This window comes from Phasianus colchicus, chromosome 10, assembly GCF_987193195.1.
Source record: "Phasianus colchicus chromosome 10, bPhaCol1.hap1.1, whole genome shotgun sequence".
Lineage (NCBI taxonomy): Eukaryota > Metazoa > Chordata > Aves > Galliformes > Phasianidae > Phasianus > Phasianus colchicus.
In genome coordinates this window covers 3,541,489-3,558,674 of record NC_143445.1, presented here as the reverse complement: position 1 = coordinate 3,558,674, position 17,186 = coordinate 3,541,489, and the positions used below count along the sequence as shown (strand labels likewise).

General features: G+C 48.1%; 1 protein-coding gene across 5 annotated transcripts in view; it reads left to right on the top strand.

Annotated features, from left to right (window-relative positions):
• The first annotated feature begins 1,229 nt into the window (after nt 1-1,229).
• DGKD (diacylglycerol kinase delta) overlaps nt 1,230-17,186 on the top strand; it is a 56,080-nt gene continuing 40,123 nt past the window's right edge. For 2 of the 5 annotated variants that reach the window (XM_090146992.1, XM_031604979.2), the window contains exons 1-3: nt 1,230-1,401; nt 12,942-13,052; nt 13,708-13,788. In XM_090146992.1, coding sequence (XP_090003118.1) covers nt 1,243-1,401; nt 12,942-13,052; nt 13,708-13,788 — 351 coding nt within the window. In that variant the 5' untranslated portion in view covers nt 1,230-1,242. The other 3 variants (XM_090146987.1, XM_090146988.1, XM_090146986.1) reach the window with 3 other exon arrangements.

Sequence of the window (17,186 nt, the reverse complement as noted above, 5' to 3'; positions counted from 1 at the left end):
TATTTCCAGTGCTTGCACTGACCCTGTGTATGGCTTACACCATTAAATGTCTTGCAAGTCATCTTTCACAGTAGTTGTATTGCTGAGATGTTACATTAGCTTTCTAGCACTATACTCAACAGCCACTTACTAAGGAACAGAAAAATGTGCTCTGTACATGAATTCCTTAACCTAGTTCCCTATATGCAATGCTAACCAGAGAACTGCTAGTCCAAGTTAATCTCATCTAATCGAGTTTTCTTCATGTGGCAGTGCTTCAAAAGAGTGTGCGATGAAATTAAGGAGGCAAACTGCACTTAGAAACCCACATTGCTCTGCCCGAGATCAGCTTATACTGTAAGAAATGAGAACATAGTCTGCAAACATTGATCTCCCTTGTTGATCTGAATGTTCTCATTATCCATGCAAATGCACGAGGTCCTTTTCTGAGTCTCACGCAGGCTCTGGCCGAAAAGTCTCATCAGCTAGTTACACTTTGCTTGTAAAAGGGCTGCTGTTATCCTTTTCCCATTTTTGCTCTATTTTTCACTGTCTCTGGATTAAAATTCTCCTGGAAAGCCTGAAGGCTGGGCCTACATTTATTATTATAAACGTATGTTTCTCAACCTACACAACAAAAAATGACTTCAAGAGCTTTCCCCTTCGATCCTAACTAACAACAGCGGGCGCTTCGTGGAGGAAAAAACACGCTTTAGAGATGCTCAGGTGGGCACAGGACGCTGCTGTAAGCCTGCAGTAAGCCAGCTGCTATTGAATCGGCAACGTTGGAGCTACTTTGCTGAACGATGCTCTGCAAACGGGGCTTGTTTAAGATGCTGAAAGCAGTCAGGTGAGGGCAGCTGCCCCCACAGCTCCGCCTGGCAGCGTCTGTCACAGCTGCCTCGCCTGTGCTGAGAGCACAGGAGGCAATCTGCTTCGTGCCCAGCCCCGTGCCTCTGCTGCTGAAGCCGTTCTCAAGCTTTGGTTGTGAGGGGAGGGTTAGAGTAAGCGGAAGGCCTTTCTAACCAACGCTCCGCTATTCGTATGATTAATTTTGCGCTGCGGAGCACCCGCTCTTCCCGCGCTCTCTCACGACTCCACCACAGGGAGAGGCGGCGGGAGCCCGGCTGGGGGCGCCCAGCAGATTCGAGCGGGCGGCGCCTCCTCAGCGCTTTCCATCGTCTCCGCCAGGGGGCGCTGCAGGAGGAGGGAGGCGGGCGGCGGGGGGGTGGGCTCCGGCCGCGCCGCCCCGCACGGTGCAGCATGGCGGCGGCGGGTGCCCTGCAGCCCCAGGCCGGGGCGGTCGCCGCCGCCGCCAGCGCCGCGGCGGACGAGTCGTCGGACAGCGAGCCGGAGCAGGAGCCGGGCTCGCCGCAGAAACTCATCCGCAAAGTCTCCACGTCCGGGCAGATCCGCCAGAAGGTGCGTGAGGCGGGCGGGGGCCGCGGGCAGGGCCTCGGGCTCCTGCAGCGCTGTGGCCGGCGCTGCCTCCGCGTCTCCTCAGCGCCGCCGCCTCCCCCTCCCTCACTCGCGGTCCTCCCCCCTCCCTCAGCCGCGTGCCCCCGGCCCGCCCCTCGCGGACCCGCCGAGCGCCCCGCGCCGCCCCCGAGGACCCGGACGCCGCCTCGGCCGCCCGTCACGGCTCTGAGGAGGACCTCCGCAGCCGCCCCTCCCGCCTCTGCCCGCGGCCTCCCCAGCCGTCCGTGCAGCCGCGCTCCGAGCGTTCCTGCGGGAGCCCCTTACGACCCCCCGGCTGCCCCCCGTTGGCCCAGCACGGAGCCCACACGCCTTCCTCCGTTACTCTTTCTGCCCCTCTGGCTTGCTGCGAGTTGTCCCATAGCCACAGCTGCGTGCTCTGGAAGGTGCAGCCCCTAACGCTGTCCCCTGCGCTCGTTGCGTGCCTCCCTCTGCGTTTCTCATCTTTGTCTTTTCCCGTCTTGTGCTCCGCTCTCCTTCCTTTCTGTCGCCTTGTAGAGATGCTGCTTCACCTCCTGGCTGGACAAGCGCTGGTCTCATGGCAGGTTTGCCTCACTTGCAGCTTTTTCTGCCTGCCTTCACCTCCCTGGTCAGGGAGCAGTCTTTCTGCTCTCCTTAGCCCTGTAAGGCTTTATCCTTCTGCAGCCCGTTCTGGAACAATTCTGCCCTTTTTAGGGGCACTGTCAGTATTTTGCTCTCTGGTAGGAGCAGTAGTTGTAGTTTCTCTGCATAGCATAAAAGAAGATGTGAAGATTTCCTCCAGTCTTAGGCTGGGAACCACCCACAGGGAGTTGCCCTGGTCTGAACTATTTTTACTGTAGCTGCATGATTTTTCTTTGTAGCTGTTGAATCCCAGTGTAACCTTTGGATTTCATGGGATGCATTTCTGTTTACAAACACCAGGTTAGTTACTTTTTGCTCTGGAGCTGGAGCTGGCGCTGTGTGGGTGCAAGAGGCTGCTTGGTGCTCCTGATGTTTATCTTGCATCTGTAGCAAAGGAGAGTGAATATCTCTGTGTGATGCAGCGTCTGAGGTATATTCATAAGGACTTTTTCCTGCTGGCTGGTCTGCTCTAATTTAAAACACATATTGGCATTTATACCACTTGGGGCAGGTGTCTCACGCCAGCAGGGAGGAAGGATGCCCATCTGCCTTGTGCCCCTTACTGACCAATGTGGTGTCTGTGGCTTTCTCAGAGCAGGAACTCGTGCTTCTGGCAGGCTGTTAAAGATGCTGAGGCGAAAGGTGCACTGAATTTTACTTTTGTTTGAATAAAGCAGAGCACGTCCCCATCTTCTTACTTAATCATTGCCCTGTTTTACGTCACTTCCTGCGTCAGCATGGCTGGAAAGAGCCTAAATCAGCCACTTGAACTACGTGAACGTAAACACGCTAAGAACAAGGATTATAAACAGATATTGTCTACAGCTGTTAAACCTCCCTCGTGTTAATCTGCAGACCTTCCACTAAACAGTGTCACATTTGCTAAGTAAGCCCAGGTATTATGATACCAGGGATGGATTTATTCTGATGCTTGTTGATGGCTTTTTATGTCATCATCGCCTTTTCTGTGCTCTGCTGCACGTGGAGCTTTTCCTTGCCCCGAGGGCAGGGAGCAAAGACAACTTCTTGGGTACTCATTGCTCTGATGAGACCTTGAGGACGTCTCTTCTTCTTTAATGGCGGACCTCATTTTTAATTTGTCCACTGACTGCTGTGAGCTGCAGGAGCTGTTGGACAGGTCTGTCAGTGACAGCCAGAGCTGTGGGCAGGCTTTTACTGTGCCCTGAGGGTGTGAGTTGCATCTAACCAAATCTGCTGCAGTTAGCTGAAGACCATGTTTGTGCACACAGTTAAAATCACAATAAAAGTTTACTGTTATCAGAACTCAGGTGTGAAACCTGCTGCAGCCATGAGTTCCTCTGAGTTTACTTGTCAGGGTTGGTTGCAAGCAGTCTGATCATGCTTCATTGGTCCCGTCCTCTGCTTTCTCAAGAAGAACTGTACAATACAGCTGCTTGCTGACAGGATCACAGCACTTTGCTGAACTTGCTTCAGAGCCCAGGTGTGTTCTTCTGAAATATGTTGGTGCAGCAATACAGCAAACTGTGTGGGTGTAGAGGTGCAGTGAGTGCTGAGCAGAGGCTGGGGCAGCTCCTGGCTGATGTCCGGGTGCTGAGTGGTCCAGCCCTTGTGAAGTGTGGAGCAGGAGTAGGGCGAGCAGGAAGCTCAGTGTTCAAAGTCAGGTGTAGTGCTTAATGCGCTGCTTTATTTTTTAGCTAGAAAGAATTTTAGAGGAAGAGCAGAAGATAGGAAGAGAAGTGCATTATCAGCCTCGTCGTGATTATTCTGGAGATGGAAAAGAACGCTGGTATGATAAAGTGTAGCTCACAGGGGGACTGCCATTGCGCTGGCTGCCAAAGAAGCAGGCAGCACAGAGTGCTTCATCAGCCATTTTGGGACCTGTCAGACTTGTACCAGCATTGTGGTGTTCCAGCCCCTCTCGGCTCCAGGCATGCCCTGCTGGAGCTGGAGGAACTGCTGGGCAGCTGAGAGGCCTTCTGTGGTGGGAGGAGGCAAAATAAAACAGGGAAGAGTGCTACTTGTGGCATCAGGAGCCCCAAATTCTTGCTTGCAAGCAGTGCTGGGGACTCAGCCAGCCCAGGGATTGCGTGGTCTCAGTGGTGAGCTAGCAAGGAGATGGAGCACCACGAGCAGCAGCAGCCCTGCAAGGTGTGGCTGTGAATGGGGAGTGCTGTGCTCTGCAGGTCCGGCAGCACCGTGCCCTTCCTCCTTTAGCACTTGATCTTTCATTGTGAGCATCATATTATGAAGCTCAGCAAGCAGAGGAAGGATGGATAGGTCTTTTTTCTCATTCATCGGCTTGGTGTGATTTGGGCATGCGAGGTTTCGGTTTGTTTACCAGACAGGATTTCAGTGGCGTCCTTGGGTGGCATCAGGAGGAGCTTTTGTTTAGACTATCAGTCTGACTTCTGTTTGCTTTTATGAGCAACTTTTCCTTTTTTTTTTTTTTTTAGGCTTTATAACCATTTATCAGTACCTTGATCTTTTTAAGGCAAGTTTGCAGTATATATTTCAACAGAGTTGCAAACAGCGAGCAGCTCTCCAGGCTCGCTTGGCTCTTGGAAGCTGTCGCGCTCCGGTAGCGGAGATGTCAGGTTCATTTACACTGAAAAGCAGGATAAATGTGCTCACTGTGCCTGTCTGCTGGGGCTCCAATCTCTGTGCCACACTGGCTGTTGTGTGGATGGATCTCTGTGCCAGGGCTCTCTGCTGAGCAGCTCTGATGTGTGTGGGCAACAAAATGCAATGGGAGGGGGCGAAGTGTTTCCCCACCTTGGTGTGCAGGCTGAGCTGTGCTCTCAGACACAGCAGGCATGTGAGCACCTGAAGGAAACTCACTTTTTTCTCCTTGAATGAATGGTCTCATGGATAGGAACGTCCTCTTCCTAGGTGAAGAAGTGTTTTTATTTAAAACATAAATAAAAGGGCAAATATTTAAAGATTTGCTCAGATGAAATGAGTGGGGAAACAGAGCCATTTGCTGGTTCTACACAAGCACTGAAATCAGTATTATGATAAGAAATGATGCGTTTCACTAGAGTGACAATGTGAAAGAGATGAGCCACAGATGAGGAGGGCATTTTTAGGGATTTATGGCTTAATTCAACTTCTGTCCGTGGCACAGGTGCGAGGGTACGGATGTCCTCAGGCTAACACCACCAGCAGGCCTCTTCTCCACTGGGTGCTGAGAAGGGTGGGATTTGAGGTGATGGTACACTGCTGTAAGAATGCCTGTGCCCCTTCATCTGTGCTATGCTTTGCATGCTCTTTAGGCTCCACTGCTTGGGAAACCTCCCAGCACCACACTGCCATTGCTGCACTGTCAGTTTGCTTCGCTGCTGGAGATTTTTGGATGCCATGTGAAAGCAACAGCTGTTACTTCCTTTCTAAAAACAAAACAAAGCACAAAACCACACGCGCTTGTAGCTTTTCTCCTTCTAACTATAGCTCAGGTTCCAGGAACTAAAGGGCTCACATAAAACTCTTGCGTGTTTTGAGAACATAGATTTACCAATGAGTGCATTGCACAAACCGTGCTGTGAGACTGGTAGCTGTTCCTTCAAACAAAATTAGAGACAAAATAAGTATTTTTTATTGCAAGGATTTTGACTTTCATAGAATCACAAAATGGCCTGGGTTGAAAAGGGCCACAATGCTCATCTCGTTCCAACCCCCTGCTATGTGCAGGGTCACCAACCAGCAGCCCAGGCTGCCCAGAGCCACATCCAGCCTGGCCTTGAATGCCTGCAGGGATGGGGCATCCACAGCTCCTTGGGCAACCTGTTCCAGTGCCTCACCACCCTCTGGGTGAAAAACTTCCTCCTAATATCCAACCTAAACCTCTCCTGTCTCAGTTTAAAACCATTCCCCTTTGTCCCTATGTGGTTCTGCTTGTGCTAAGAATGGGTGCAGCTGTCCCCTGATGGAGGAGGTGGCCCTGCAGGCTCACTGTGAGCTGACTGCACCCACGTGCTGTGGCCGTGCTGCCCGCCTGCAGCAGCAGTGCATGCAGGAGGACCTGCCTGGCTGTGCTGGTGATCAGCTAATGTGCCAACAGGCCTTTCGGTTTGGGGGGAAATCTTCTCTTTTCGTCACGCTTGGACAAGCTTTACATCTGCTAACTATTTTCATGTTGTGGTTTGCTTTTTTTTTTTTTTTTTTTAATAAATAAAAAGGAAACACCATCTTGACTGCATAATGTTTGCATCAGACACGTATTTGAGTCTCGTGAGTTGCAATCAGTTCAGCCATGTCACGTTCTGATGGGGAGTGGTGACACCATCTCCATTTCCCCCACCCAGAGTGGGTGCATGCACCTTATGGGAAAGGCAGTGGGGTGGCACACTACTGGTCCTGGAGAGAAATGAGAAAAGATCTATTCTGATCTTTTATTAAAAGTCAGCCTTGCTGGAATGCGTGCCAGAGCCTTCTCTTCTGCTCAGCTCACAGTTAAAGTGGTGTTCCGAGGGCTGCACCCCTCTCCCCTGTTGTTGCTGGTGCTCACTGCAATGTCTTGGCATTGGTCAAAGGTATCTGCAGGACGTTAAAACAGGGAAAGTGGAAAAACAAATGAAAAACTTTGGAGTATCCTTTAAAAGCCATGTTGGATGGATGAGGGAAAAAAAAACTTAAAAGCATAGGTTGTTTAATACATAAATATGGAAAATCTGATAACGACAATTGTTACAGATGAGATAAAAATAAATCCTGTGATACCCTAAGTATTAATTAAGTGGCTGGGGGCCAAGAGCTGCTCTCTGCTCTTAGCGGTGCAGTCCTCCTGGAAGCCCAGTTGGAATGGAAGGTGCAGAGTCTGGCCCTGCTCTGCCAGCACTGCCCTGCTGTGGACACACGAGGGCTGCTCCTGTGCCCCCCGCTGCTGGGATTTGGTTCTCTTCCTCCAGGTGAGGCTTTTGCTTTCCCACATCCTGCACTTCCCAGACCTGTCCTTTCTGCTGCCTTTTCCCTCCTCAGCAGTCTGCAGGATGGAAAGGATGGGATGGCAGTGTGGGGAGGGATGTAGTTCTGTATGTGTCATTTAAGAGGGCAGAAAAAAGTAACAGTGTATTTTTTTATATTTGTCCTTCAGTGTATGAAGTTCATGTTTAATCAGTACCCTTTAAAATTTTAACCTGTTCCAAAGTTTTCGGGTAACTTTTAAACCTGTTGCTTTTCCTTGCTGTGGTTATCTCTGCTCATAGAGTGGAGTGCTTACAGAGGAGAACTGTTCACAGTAGCAGCAGCTGGAACATGACATTGAAAGGAGATGCTTCAAAGACCCTATTCCATGTCCACCAGCTGCAGAGCTAACTGGTGAAGAATGAGGTGTTTGAGCCTTCTGTTTGCCAGTGCCATGCTGGTTCTAACTGCAGCCTGCCTGGATAAAGACTCCTGTTTTTCACTCATGATCCCAAGAATTATGCTACGTTTCTGGTGCCAGTGCCCATCACCATCACCTTCAGGGATGGGGCATCTCCTGCTCCTCCATGGTTGTGCTGAGGTCTGTGCTGCAGCCTGGCATGGGGCTTCCCAGTGAATAGCACACAGGTTAATAAAAAACAGAGGTACTGTGTGCTGGGGGCCCAGACAGCCCCTCATCAACATGAGCATGGCTTCTGTCACTGCGCAGCAGGCTCCCAGCCCTCACTTCTGTTTTTGCATTTGGTTCTTGTGGCTGACCTCTGATTTTCTTTTTTTTTCCCTTTTTCTGAAGTGTTTTTGTTGCAGTGAGTGCACCTAATATCTCATCCTTTTCATAGGAGGTGGTAGTGCATTTTTCACTTGTGCAAGATCTGGTGCCTTTAATGCAGAATTGACAAGCAGGACTGAGCACCCACAGCACTGAGCTGTGCTACAGATCTTTGTGTCCCGTACTCAGGATTGCTTTACTGAACCAGATTTCCCCCTCTGTGCTTCCTGGAGTTAATTTCCAGGGTGTGACCACTGTCTGCTGGAAGGATGTTGCTCTCGGATTAGCTTGTTAACCCCCAGCCTTTTGACCTCTCATGTCTTATTCTTTAGGCTTGGTTAGATTTATTCCCATAGCCACATTGTTGGATTTTCTGTATTTGTACATAATTACCCGTTCTGTACTGATGACCTCAGGGAGCCTTATAGGATTGTCCACTCTGGATCCCAGCTTGCCTCGGCACACCAAGAGCACCTTGATGTTGCTGAAGTGCCCCACTTGCCCAGAGTTGGTGCACGGTCCTTTGGTGGGTGTATGCAGAGAGAGCCTGTGAGCTCTGCACACGCCTGGTTATTTGGCTCTCTCCTTCCTGTGCTCTGCTTCTTTAGCTTGCTATTTGTTGTTTGGCATCAGCACCCACCTCATGGTTCTGCAGGGTACACAAATCAAAACAATCTGCATCCCACGGTTCTTAATGCTCTGAAGACATATGGCCAACAGAGCAATCCAGATGCTGACAACTTTGGTATGTAGGATTCTTGCTGCTTAGATAGCTTTGAATGTGCTCTTGTGTGGTTATTTTCTGCCCTTCAGATATTTATAAGCATTGATCAGATCCTTTCTCAGCCTTCTCCAGGCTCAGCAATCCCAGGTCTCTCAGACTTCCCTCGGAAGGGAGATGCTCCAAGCCCTGACCATCTTTGTGATCCTTGCATTTCCCTGTCTCTCTGGATCTGTGGAGCCTGGACCATGTGCTACCCTGAGCAGCTGCCCCTGAGAACATGCCATGACCCAGCTGTGCAGTCAGCTGCACTGTGCTGCTGGGCCTGAGCAGGGGGCTGGCGTTGGGGTGTGAGCCTGCTGCCAGTGACTGGAGGCTCAGGCTGCTCCTCTGCTTGGCAGTGTGGGCCTACTGTGTGCAGGAGAAACAGGAGTAACCCAGCGAGCAGCTGAGGCACGATGTGATTGCTATTTTTACTAGAACTACTCATTATTTGGGTAAGAAACATTTCATCTGTGTAGGCTGACTCTGGGACCTCTGATGTGGGCTATGGGTTGCACAGGCACCTCAGACAAGCGATGCTGCAAGAAACAAAAGCGTGTCTGACTGGCTTTGTGCATGCCTACTGCTCGTCTCTTGCTTTGCAGGGCTGTATGAGGACAAACTGGGCCCTGGAGCCCTCTGAAACCATCCCCACAAGAGCAGTGGCAAAGCTGCTGTGTTGTGAGCTCGGGGCTAGGCCACACCTCTGAACCCGTTTTGGCAAGACAGATCTGAAGGACATCCTATTTCTCATGTTTACATGGGGATCAGTGATATGGGGACAAGGGGTTGTGCTGCTTGTGGTGGGATGAATTTTTGTCTGCAGGAAGTTGCTTTTCTTCAAGGCCACTGATAAATAATGAAATGCCAGAAATTTCTTAGGCCTTCCAGCTGTCAAGTCGTGTTCTTTGCAGAGATGCTGAAGACCCTGCCCTGTGCACTGACTGTTGCTTTACATTTGTGTAGCAATCTTTTTCATGCCATCCTGTGCTGTGACGAAGGGGTCACTGGTGAAGCCAGCAGCACATCACTGCAGGTTGCTCCAGGAAGACATGCATTTGTCACAGTGTTGTCCACCCATGGCACACCACCCATGGGACACCAGGGAGAGACATGCAGCTGGATGGCAGCAGCTCTATCAGGGCCCTACGTTCATCTTGATAGGATGGGCTCCTACTCCCACCTCATCATGATTCAGAGCAGTAGTTTTTCCCATAGGATCCAACTTAAATGGACATTAAAAATGGCTTCAATTCTTTTTTTTTTCCTGTATGGAAGAAGTAATTCTGTTGTAATCTCAGTGAGCTGCGTGGCTCCTAGTCTGATCTAAGGAGATCTTCAGATAAGTGTTGCAGCGGGGCTGTGAGCAGCAGTAGCTCTCTCTCCCCTTTCATTTCAGCCATCACCCTGCTGCCAGGCCCTCTCCCCAGCTCATTCTGTTCAGCCGCATTCCTCTGCAAGCAGCAAGTCCTTTGGCTGTAAAATTAGAACAGAGGAGGAGAAAGGCAGTGATGTCTGAATCATTTCATAAAGTCATCTTGATCTTATCTCCAGCCCTTTCCGCCCAAACCCACCAAACTCTTAGCGAGCGGCGTGCCTATAAATAGAAGAGCAGCTCGTGCGAAGCTGGGCAGCTCGGAACCCAGGCTGTATCTGAGCAGCGTGTGTGAGAGCCGCTGCTCACCGGCCTTTCATGTCTGAGGTCTTTGCAACATGCAACAGCTTTGCTATAGATAGGGGCTGTGCAGTGACACACACCGCTGGTTAGGGAGGGGCGAAGTGACCTCCGGAATTGTTGCCTTTTGGTTGGAAAAAAAAAAAAAAAAAAAAAGAGAGGATGCTGTTTAAATGAGGCATGGAGGAATGCACGGCTTGTGCAGAGGTGAGTGAGCCCTGCAGCTGGAGGAGCAGCAGCACTGGGAGCCCAGGGCACGCTGCACTGCGCGTCGCAGATCTGCTGGGCCGGGCAGGAGAGTGGGGCTCTTTCTGGCTGACCCCAGTGCAAGAATGTCTGTGAATAAGCAGAGCAGCAAAGGTCTGACATCTCTTGCAAGCTGCTATTTTTGCTCACGCTACTGCCTGACTTGCTATCTTCTGGCTTTGCATCCTGAGAGTCTTCCCCATTCCTTTCTGCCTTCGGTTCAGCGCTTTGCAGAATTCAGTGGCTGCTTTCTCTGTCTCGTTTTTTTAATGATATGTGCTTTGGCCAAGGAATGCAAAGAGATCCCTCCATGTTTACGTTTTAATCTGGAATGATCTCTTGCCATTTTTCCGTTCCCTTCCCTGTAGCCTTAAGGCTGAGGCAAACTGCAGAGGTGTGCAATGTGTGTAGCAGAGCAGCCAGGGTGCAGTTGCTGTCTCTGAGCCCGGTGCTCGGGAGCTCACCTGGTAGCTGTACACCATGCAGTACATGTACAGTTGGGCAGTGCTGATGTCCTGCATGGCATGTGGGGGCATGGGGAGTGTGAATGACTTGTGGGGTGTCTTGTGAAAAGTCCCTGGGATGAATGTACCTGTCTTGGTTTCTTAGTTCTGGTCTGGTCAGCGTCCTTGCAGTGAGGGTGCTGTTGGGTCAGCCTTTGATTTCCATTTTCTGTTATGCTGAAGCTTCAGATTAAGATCGTGGCTGAGCTTCCGACTCTCTGTGTGGTAATATGGAGTCCCAAATTAGCTTAAAATCTTGGTTCTGAGCATCTCTGCAGTGCTTAAAAACACTTTGAACACTAAAGGCATTGCCAGATGCCTTATGGCTGCGTGCAGCGTGTTCCCACAGCCCTATCCCTGCAGTACCAGTGACAGCAGGAGCCGAGCACCCTTTGGAGGTGCAAGAGCATATGTGGGAGACATGAGCTCAGCCTTTGGTTGTACATTTTGCTCTCTCTCTGCCCTTGTTTTCAGCTCAGTGCAGGAGGGCAGCGGAGGCTGCTGAGTCCAGCATCCCACAGAGCCCGCTCCTCTCCAGCCTGTGCTGCAGGCCCTGCAATCTGGGGACGGCCCCGTTCAGCAGGAGAGCAGTCGTGTCGGCAGGCGGATGTTTCTCCTTAGAGTCAGCACTTTCTTCCAAGTGCTTTTTGAGGAAACTCTGAGCTTGGCAAGGGCCGGTGCGTGTGGAAAGTATTAAAATTTGCAGCTGTTTCAAAAAGGAAAGACCCACATTAGAAATATATATAGCATTTTAAAAACAAGTTTAGTGCCCTGGAAAGGATTTCTATAACAGTGTAAACCCTTTGGATTAGCAAGAGTATTTATTTTGTGCTCTGTAGTAGCCTGGCAGTGGACGTGCAGTGCTGTGTGGTGAATTAATTGTTGCTCGTCGGTTGACCTAACTGTGTGACAAACCTGAGCTGGTTGGAGACCTTGGGTTTGTTGGAATGGTGTAATTTTCCTGGCATCAAGATACAGAATAACCTGTCTTACAAGATTGCTGGACCATTTGTTTCCTGCGCTCTGACTGGGTGTCTATCACATTCAGATCTCTCAGTTTGAAGTGGGTTCCAGGGGCTGTTTCTTGGGGAGGGAGATGGGTTCCCATGGTGCCACACAGCACTGAGGCAGTACCTCCCATCAGTAACTTGGGGCTGAACCCTCAGCTCTGGCTTTTCTGCTCTTTGCCTCTCCAAGCTGCAGTTTTTGAGGCTGTTTGGTTGTAACTATTGGTATTCCAAATCTGTCCTCAGCAAATGAATCAGATGTATTTGACAAAGTAGAATGAAGTGCATGTGGATTAAATACTTACCCCCATGTATGTGTAGTATGTGAGTGAGCATATGGGACTGTGCATGCTGGTATGACAATCTAGTTATAAAGCAGTAAAAAAAGAAAGGAAAAAAAAAAAAAAAGCCATGTGCGTAGACAGTTTTGGCACTGCAGCCCTGGGAAATGGCAGGCAGCCAGAGTGTGCTGAGGCAGAGCCAAGGCTGTCTGAAGAACACCAAGCACTGAGGTTGGATGCAGCTCCTTCACTCCAGTTTCACTCCATCCTGTGTGCCTGCAGCTTGCCAGCTCCTGACCAGGTAGATGCAGATGATATCACAAAGCAGAACTGGAGACAGGGGCAGAGATGCTGTGCTTGTAATGAAATATCAATTAGATGAAAGGCACGATTACCTGCACCTGAAATCTGACCTCAGTGAGTTTAACTGTTATGGCCCCCGAGTCATTGTTAGACTTTGCAATGCTAGTTCAGTCATAAGTGACTTATCTGTGTTGGTATAGTGATAGTGCCGGAGACAAAGATCAAGCCCCACCCCGTGTGGGTTGTGTGTTGGGATGGTTTGATCTTGATCAGTTCCTCTTGTTTATATGAATGAATTTGTTAAGCACTTCCAGCAGAGGGCACTAAGATTATTGGTCTCAAGCTGTGGTCTCTGTTGGTATGTATGGGGAGAATGTAAAAACTTCTGGAAAGTAAAACGTGGGCTTCACCTCTGTCCTCTTCTTGTTTTGTAGACTGTCATCAAAGAGGGAATGCTGATGAAACAGACCAGCTCCTTTCAGCGCTGGAAGAGACGATATTTTAAGCTGCGAGGACGAACGCTCTACTATGCAAAGACTGCTAAGGTAAGGTGTTGAAAATACATTTTGTTCCATGGGAAGAAAGTCAGTGTATGAGTCTGGGAGGCGGACCATGAGAAGAGTGCATGTGCCCTGAAAGCACCTGTCTTCAGGTTTTGCAGCTACTGGAAGCTCCCTGTGTTTCACCTCACACTTTCATCTCCCAGAGGTTTAAGTAAAGCATCACGTAGACTTGCAATACCTTTTGTTCCCCCATTAGTGCATTTTACTGGAAAATGGGCAGTGAATCTATAGAAAATGAAGTAGAAGGGAGAGGACATGAATGAAAGGAGGAAATGAAGGGGAAAAGGAAGGCAAGAACTTATCACACGATCAGAGGGCAGCCATGCATCTGCTTTAGTATGTTGATAGTTCTCTACATACTGTTCTGACTCCTTTCACTAGAATTAAGCCTACAATGTTTTTTGGTTTATTTACTGAATTTTCCTAAGTAGTCCCCTAATAAAAATCAAGTCACTGGTTTCACTGACTGAAGACAGGCAAATGTGAGCACTGCTGTATGGAGCCAGGATTCTGCTCGTACTGGGCCTTCTCTTTGAATCATGCAAGGCTCTGATGGAGTGTACTAGGCAGACGTACAGTCTGTTGCTTATACATTGGATTCACTGATTCATTGAGGGTTTCAATTTTTTCTTTCCAGTCCATTATTTTTGATGAGGTGGATCTGACAGATGCCAGTGTGGCAGAATCCAGCACTAAGAACGTCAACAACAGCTTCACAGTAAGACTGTCACATTATTTTCCATTCTTCCTACATCTTTCAGTCACTTCCGTTCTCTTTTGCACAATTTAAAAACATCTGAACAAACTTCACAGCCTATTTACTTATAAAAAAAACTACCTAGACTTCTTTTTCCTTTCAGCAGCCATAATTCATCTCCGTGCGCATGGGAAGTACTTCAAGTTGCTACATATGATGCTGAACTTCTGCATTCAAGCTCTTACCTATAAGCTAGGAGAGTTTGATAGAATCCATATACACTGTGGGACAGAAAAATGTGTTATGCTGAGGGAGTTCAGGGTGAGGGGATGTTTAAACTGGAAGTTTTGCTAAAGGATTTTTTCCCTTCAGCTCTGAAAATATGTAAACTTTTTTTGCTGACTTTATTAGCATGTGGATGTATGTGTGTTTATAAATGCAAGCTACATAAAGAGGAAAGCAAAAGGAGAAACAGAGAAAGAAGTTGCATAGAGAGAAACATACAGCCTCCCGTGGATTCACAAGGGAGGAGGGAGTGGAGAAAAGAAGCAACATTGGTCTAAGGCAGCATGAAGGATAGAGCAATCCAGGTGGACAATGAAACTGATCCTGCTGGTGAGCAAGACTAAGCAGCGTGGCTTGCTCTGCAGTAGTGACCCACAACTTAAACTGACATGTGTAGCATAGGGTATTTCCATCATGCAGCTATAACTTTTTGCTTTGTAGTATCAGGGCAAAGTAGCTATGGTGCCATCTGTGGATTAAATATTTTTGAAACATTTTCTGCATCAATAATTGGACAAGTAGGATGGCCATCTGCATCTGACAGTAAAGACTGAACAGGTGTCAGTGCATGTGCACAGAGAGAAGACTTCTGCAGCAATTTCTGTAGGAGATAGTTTTCAAGAATGTAAAGTTATTTTCCTGTCAATAATACATTTTCTCTAGGGTCTTGCTTCACTTTTGTCATATGTAAGACTGATTTTTCAGATTAAGAAAAATGTGCTTTTGCTTATTCCTGTAGTTCAGAGAAAGGTAGTCTCTGTCAGAAGGACTGGATTTATGCACAGGAAGAGATACTGTGTGTGTGCTCTCAAACTGTCCCCTTCTGAGTCCAGAAGTGCGGAGTAACTTCCATGACTACAGTGTCACTATCTGCCAGTTCCTGCCTTTCCTAAGGGGTAAAGAGTTTAAAGATTATTTGAATATTCAAGCAGCAGAGAGAGTTTGCACTATCTCTAACTGATCACTGTATGCTCAGGTGAACTACAGGAAAAAGTCTCTTCTCTCTTCGTGTCTTTCTGTTCTGTCTACCATGCCTTTCAGTGAACCCTGACTGCAGTTTACCATGCGCTGTAAAAATGCTTGGAAAATCAGGAGGTTACTGCTATTGATCTGCCACATTGCTCCATTAGATTCTTTGCAGTCTTGCAATTTTCTCTTGGGTTGTTTTTTGTTGTTTGTTTGTTTGTTTTGAGAGCACTCTGTTTCCCTCCCATACCTTCCCAGCTTAGTTCATGTCTAAAACGCAGAGTTCTTGGCATTTTCTTTCCTGTTTCAGATCAGTGGGATTCACTGATGAGTTTTTGCCCTAAAGTGGGAACGTTGAACAGTCAGTGCTGTAAAATAGAGAAGTTACTTTGGAGGTGGATATGTTTTGGCTGTCTTTCTTTTTCTTCGAGGGAAGACCGGTAGTTTTGGATTTAGGAAAAACCGATTTACTTGTGAGTAAACTCATCTGCTGTCCATGCATCTTAAATGCATCTTAAGGTAGAGGTTCTACCAGGCAGGAGGTATCTGATTTAGTTCATAAGGTGACTAAGCTCACACTTGGAATTGTCTGCTTGTTCTGTATCTGTTGTCCAGGTTACCTATCCTTTACCCTAAAACAATTTGCATTACATAAACACTCTGGATCTCCAAACTGTGCTTTTGTTGTTGGAATTTCATCACTACTACTTGTTCTTTTTTCAGTCTCTTAAACTTTCCTTGGTCAGTTCTTGATTCTGCTTCAAATGGAAAGATACAAGTGAAGGCATTGGAGAGTAGATCAGCTTTGTGAGAGAGCTGCATGAGTGACGTTCCTCATTCAACAAAGAATACAGTTAAAAAATAAAGTTGCTAGTAAACTTTCTACATAGGACTGCTGGCAGCCAGCAGGAGAGAGAGAAAAGTGAGTATTAGGATGCAGACCTTTTCCTTTAAAAAGGAGAGCATATAATACGGGTTCTGCTGTTGTTTACTCGGTCGTTCTTTCAGTGTTTATATCCTGTTTGCACAGGCTGTATCAGGACAGTTTTCAGGACTGCTACCCAAAGTGTATGGATGCATGACCATAAAATGTTGTGGGAACATGTGATTAAGAGCATCTCTGAGTGTAAGATGTTGTGCAGCTGCGTCCCTTGAGAGGAGTAAGGAAAAGCTTTATGTTTAGCTATTGTTCCTTTAGGTCAGGCACAGTGGCTGCAGTTATTTAGCAGGAAGCCTCTAGGAACAAATCGTATAGTAGCCCCACAGCAGGCCTCCCTTCTCAGGAGGATTGTAGATGCAGTATTTGCTTGTTCTGTCACATCTCTGTCATTATAAGACAGAATTAATTCTTTGTGGATGTCTGAGTTCTAATGAGTGGTTCTTTCCATGTATAATCTCACAGTACCTGCTGTACAGATCTCTCACCAGAGGATTTTGCTACAGCTGCTATCTTCCACAATGCCTCAGAGTGAATCTGCTATGGTGCTACCCAGGCATAACTATGGCATGCACCCTTAGCTTTGTGCTGGCATCACAGCTGTATTCCCGGTGAACTTTTGAGCGAATGGTCACTTCTAGCTGGTTCACATCGTGCACCAGATGTAGTTTTCTCTGTGCAGCACTTGGCTGCAGTGGTTACTGACATTCTAGACACTAAAGGGTGATTGCCATTTTGCAAGAATAAGTGCAGTGCAGTATTTTGCAATGCTAAAACTATCCAGTCGTTTGTCTGAACTTCCAGACACCATTTTTTCATACTGAGAACAGAAAGGGGCTCTGTTTTTGTTACACCAACATCATAAAACTTCTTTGCATTCTGTGAAGCCCTTCAGTAGTGGCCAGACACAGTGAGGCTGGGAGTTCTCCATGCCTTTGGTTTCATGCAGAAAGAAGAGCTTCTCATCTGTGGCATAGTTTGGTGGGACACGCTGATTTAAAACATGTTCTCCTGAGGGAATGCAGAGCCTTTCTTATTACTCCAGGAAGAGTTCTGTGTATTGCCCTGGTACTTCAGACACATTTATTTCAAGGAGAGTGGTCAACTTTCATCCTGAATGCTCACCATCACCGTGTGTCTCCACTTGTATGCCTTGTGAAATTGGAGGTCAGCAGCGTGAGTGGCTGAGCTCAATGCCTGACACTAACTTCTGAGCAGAGCTTGCCCAGCC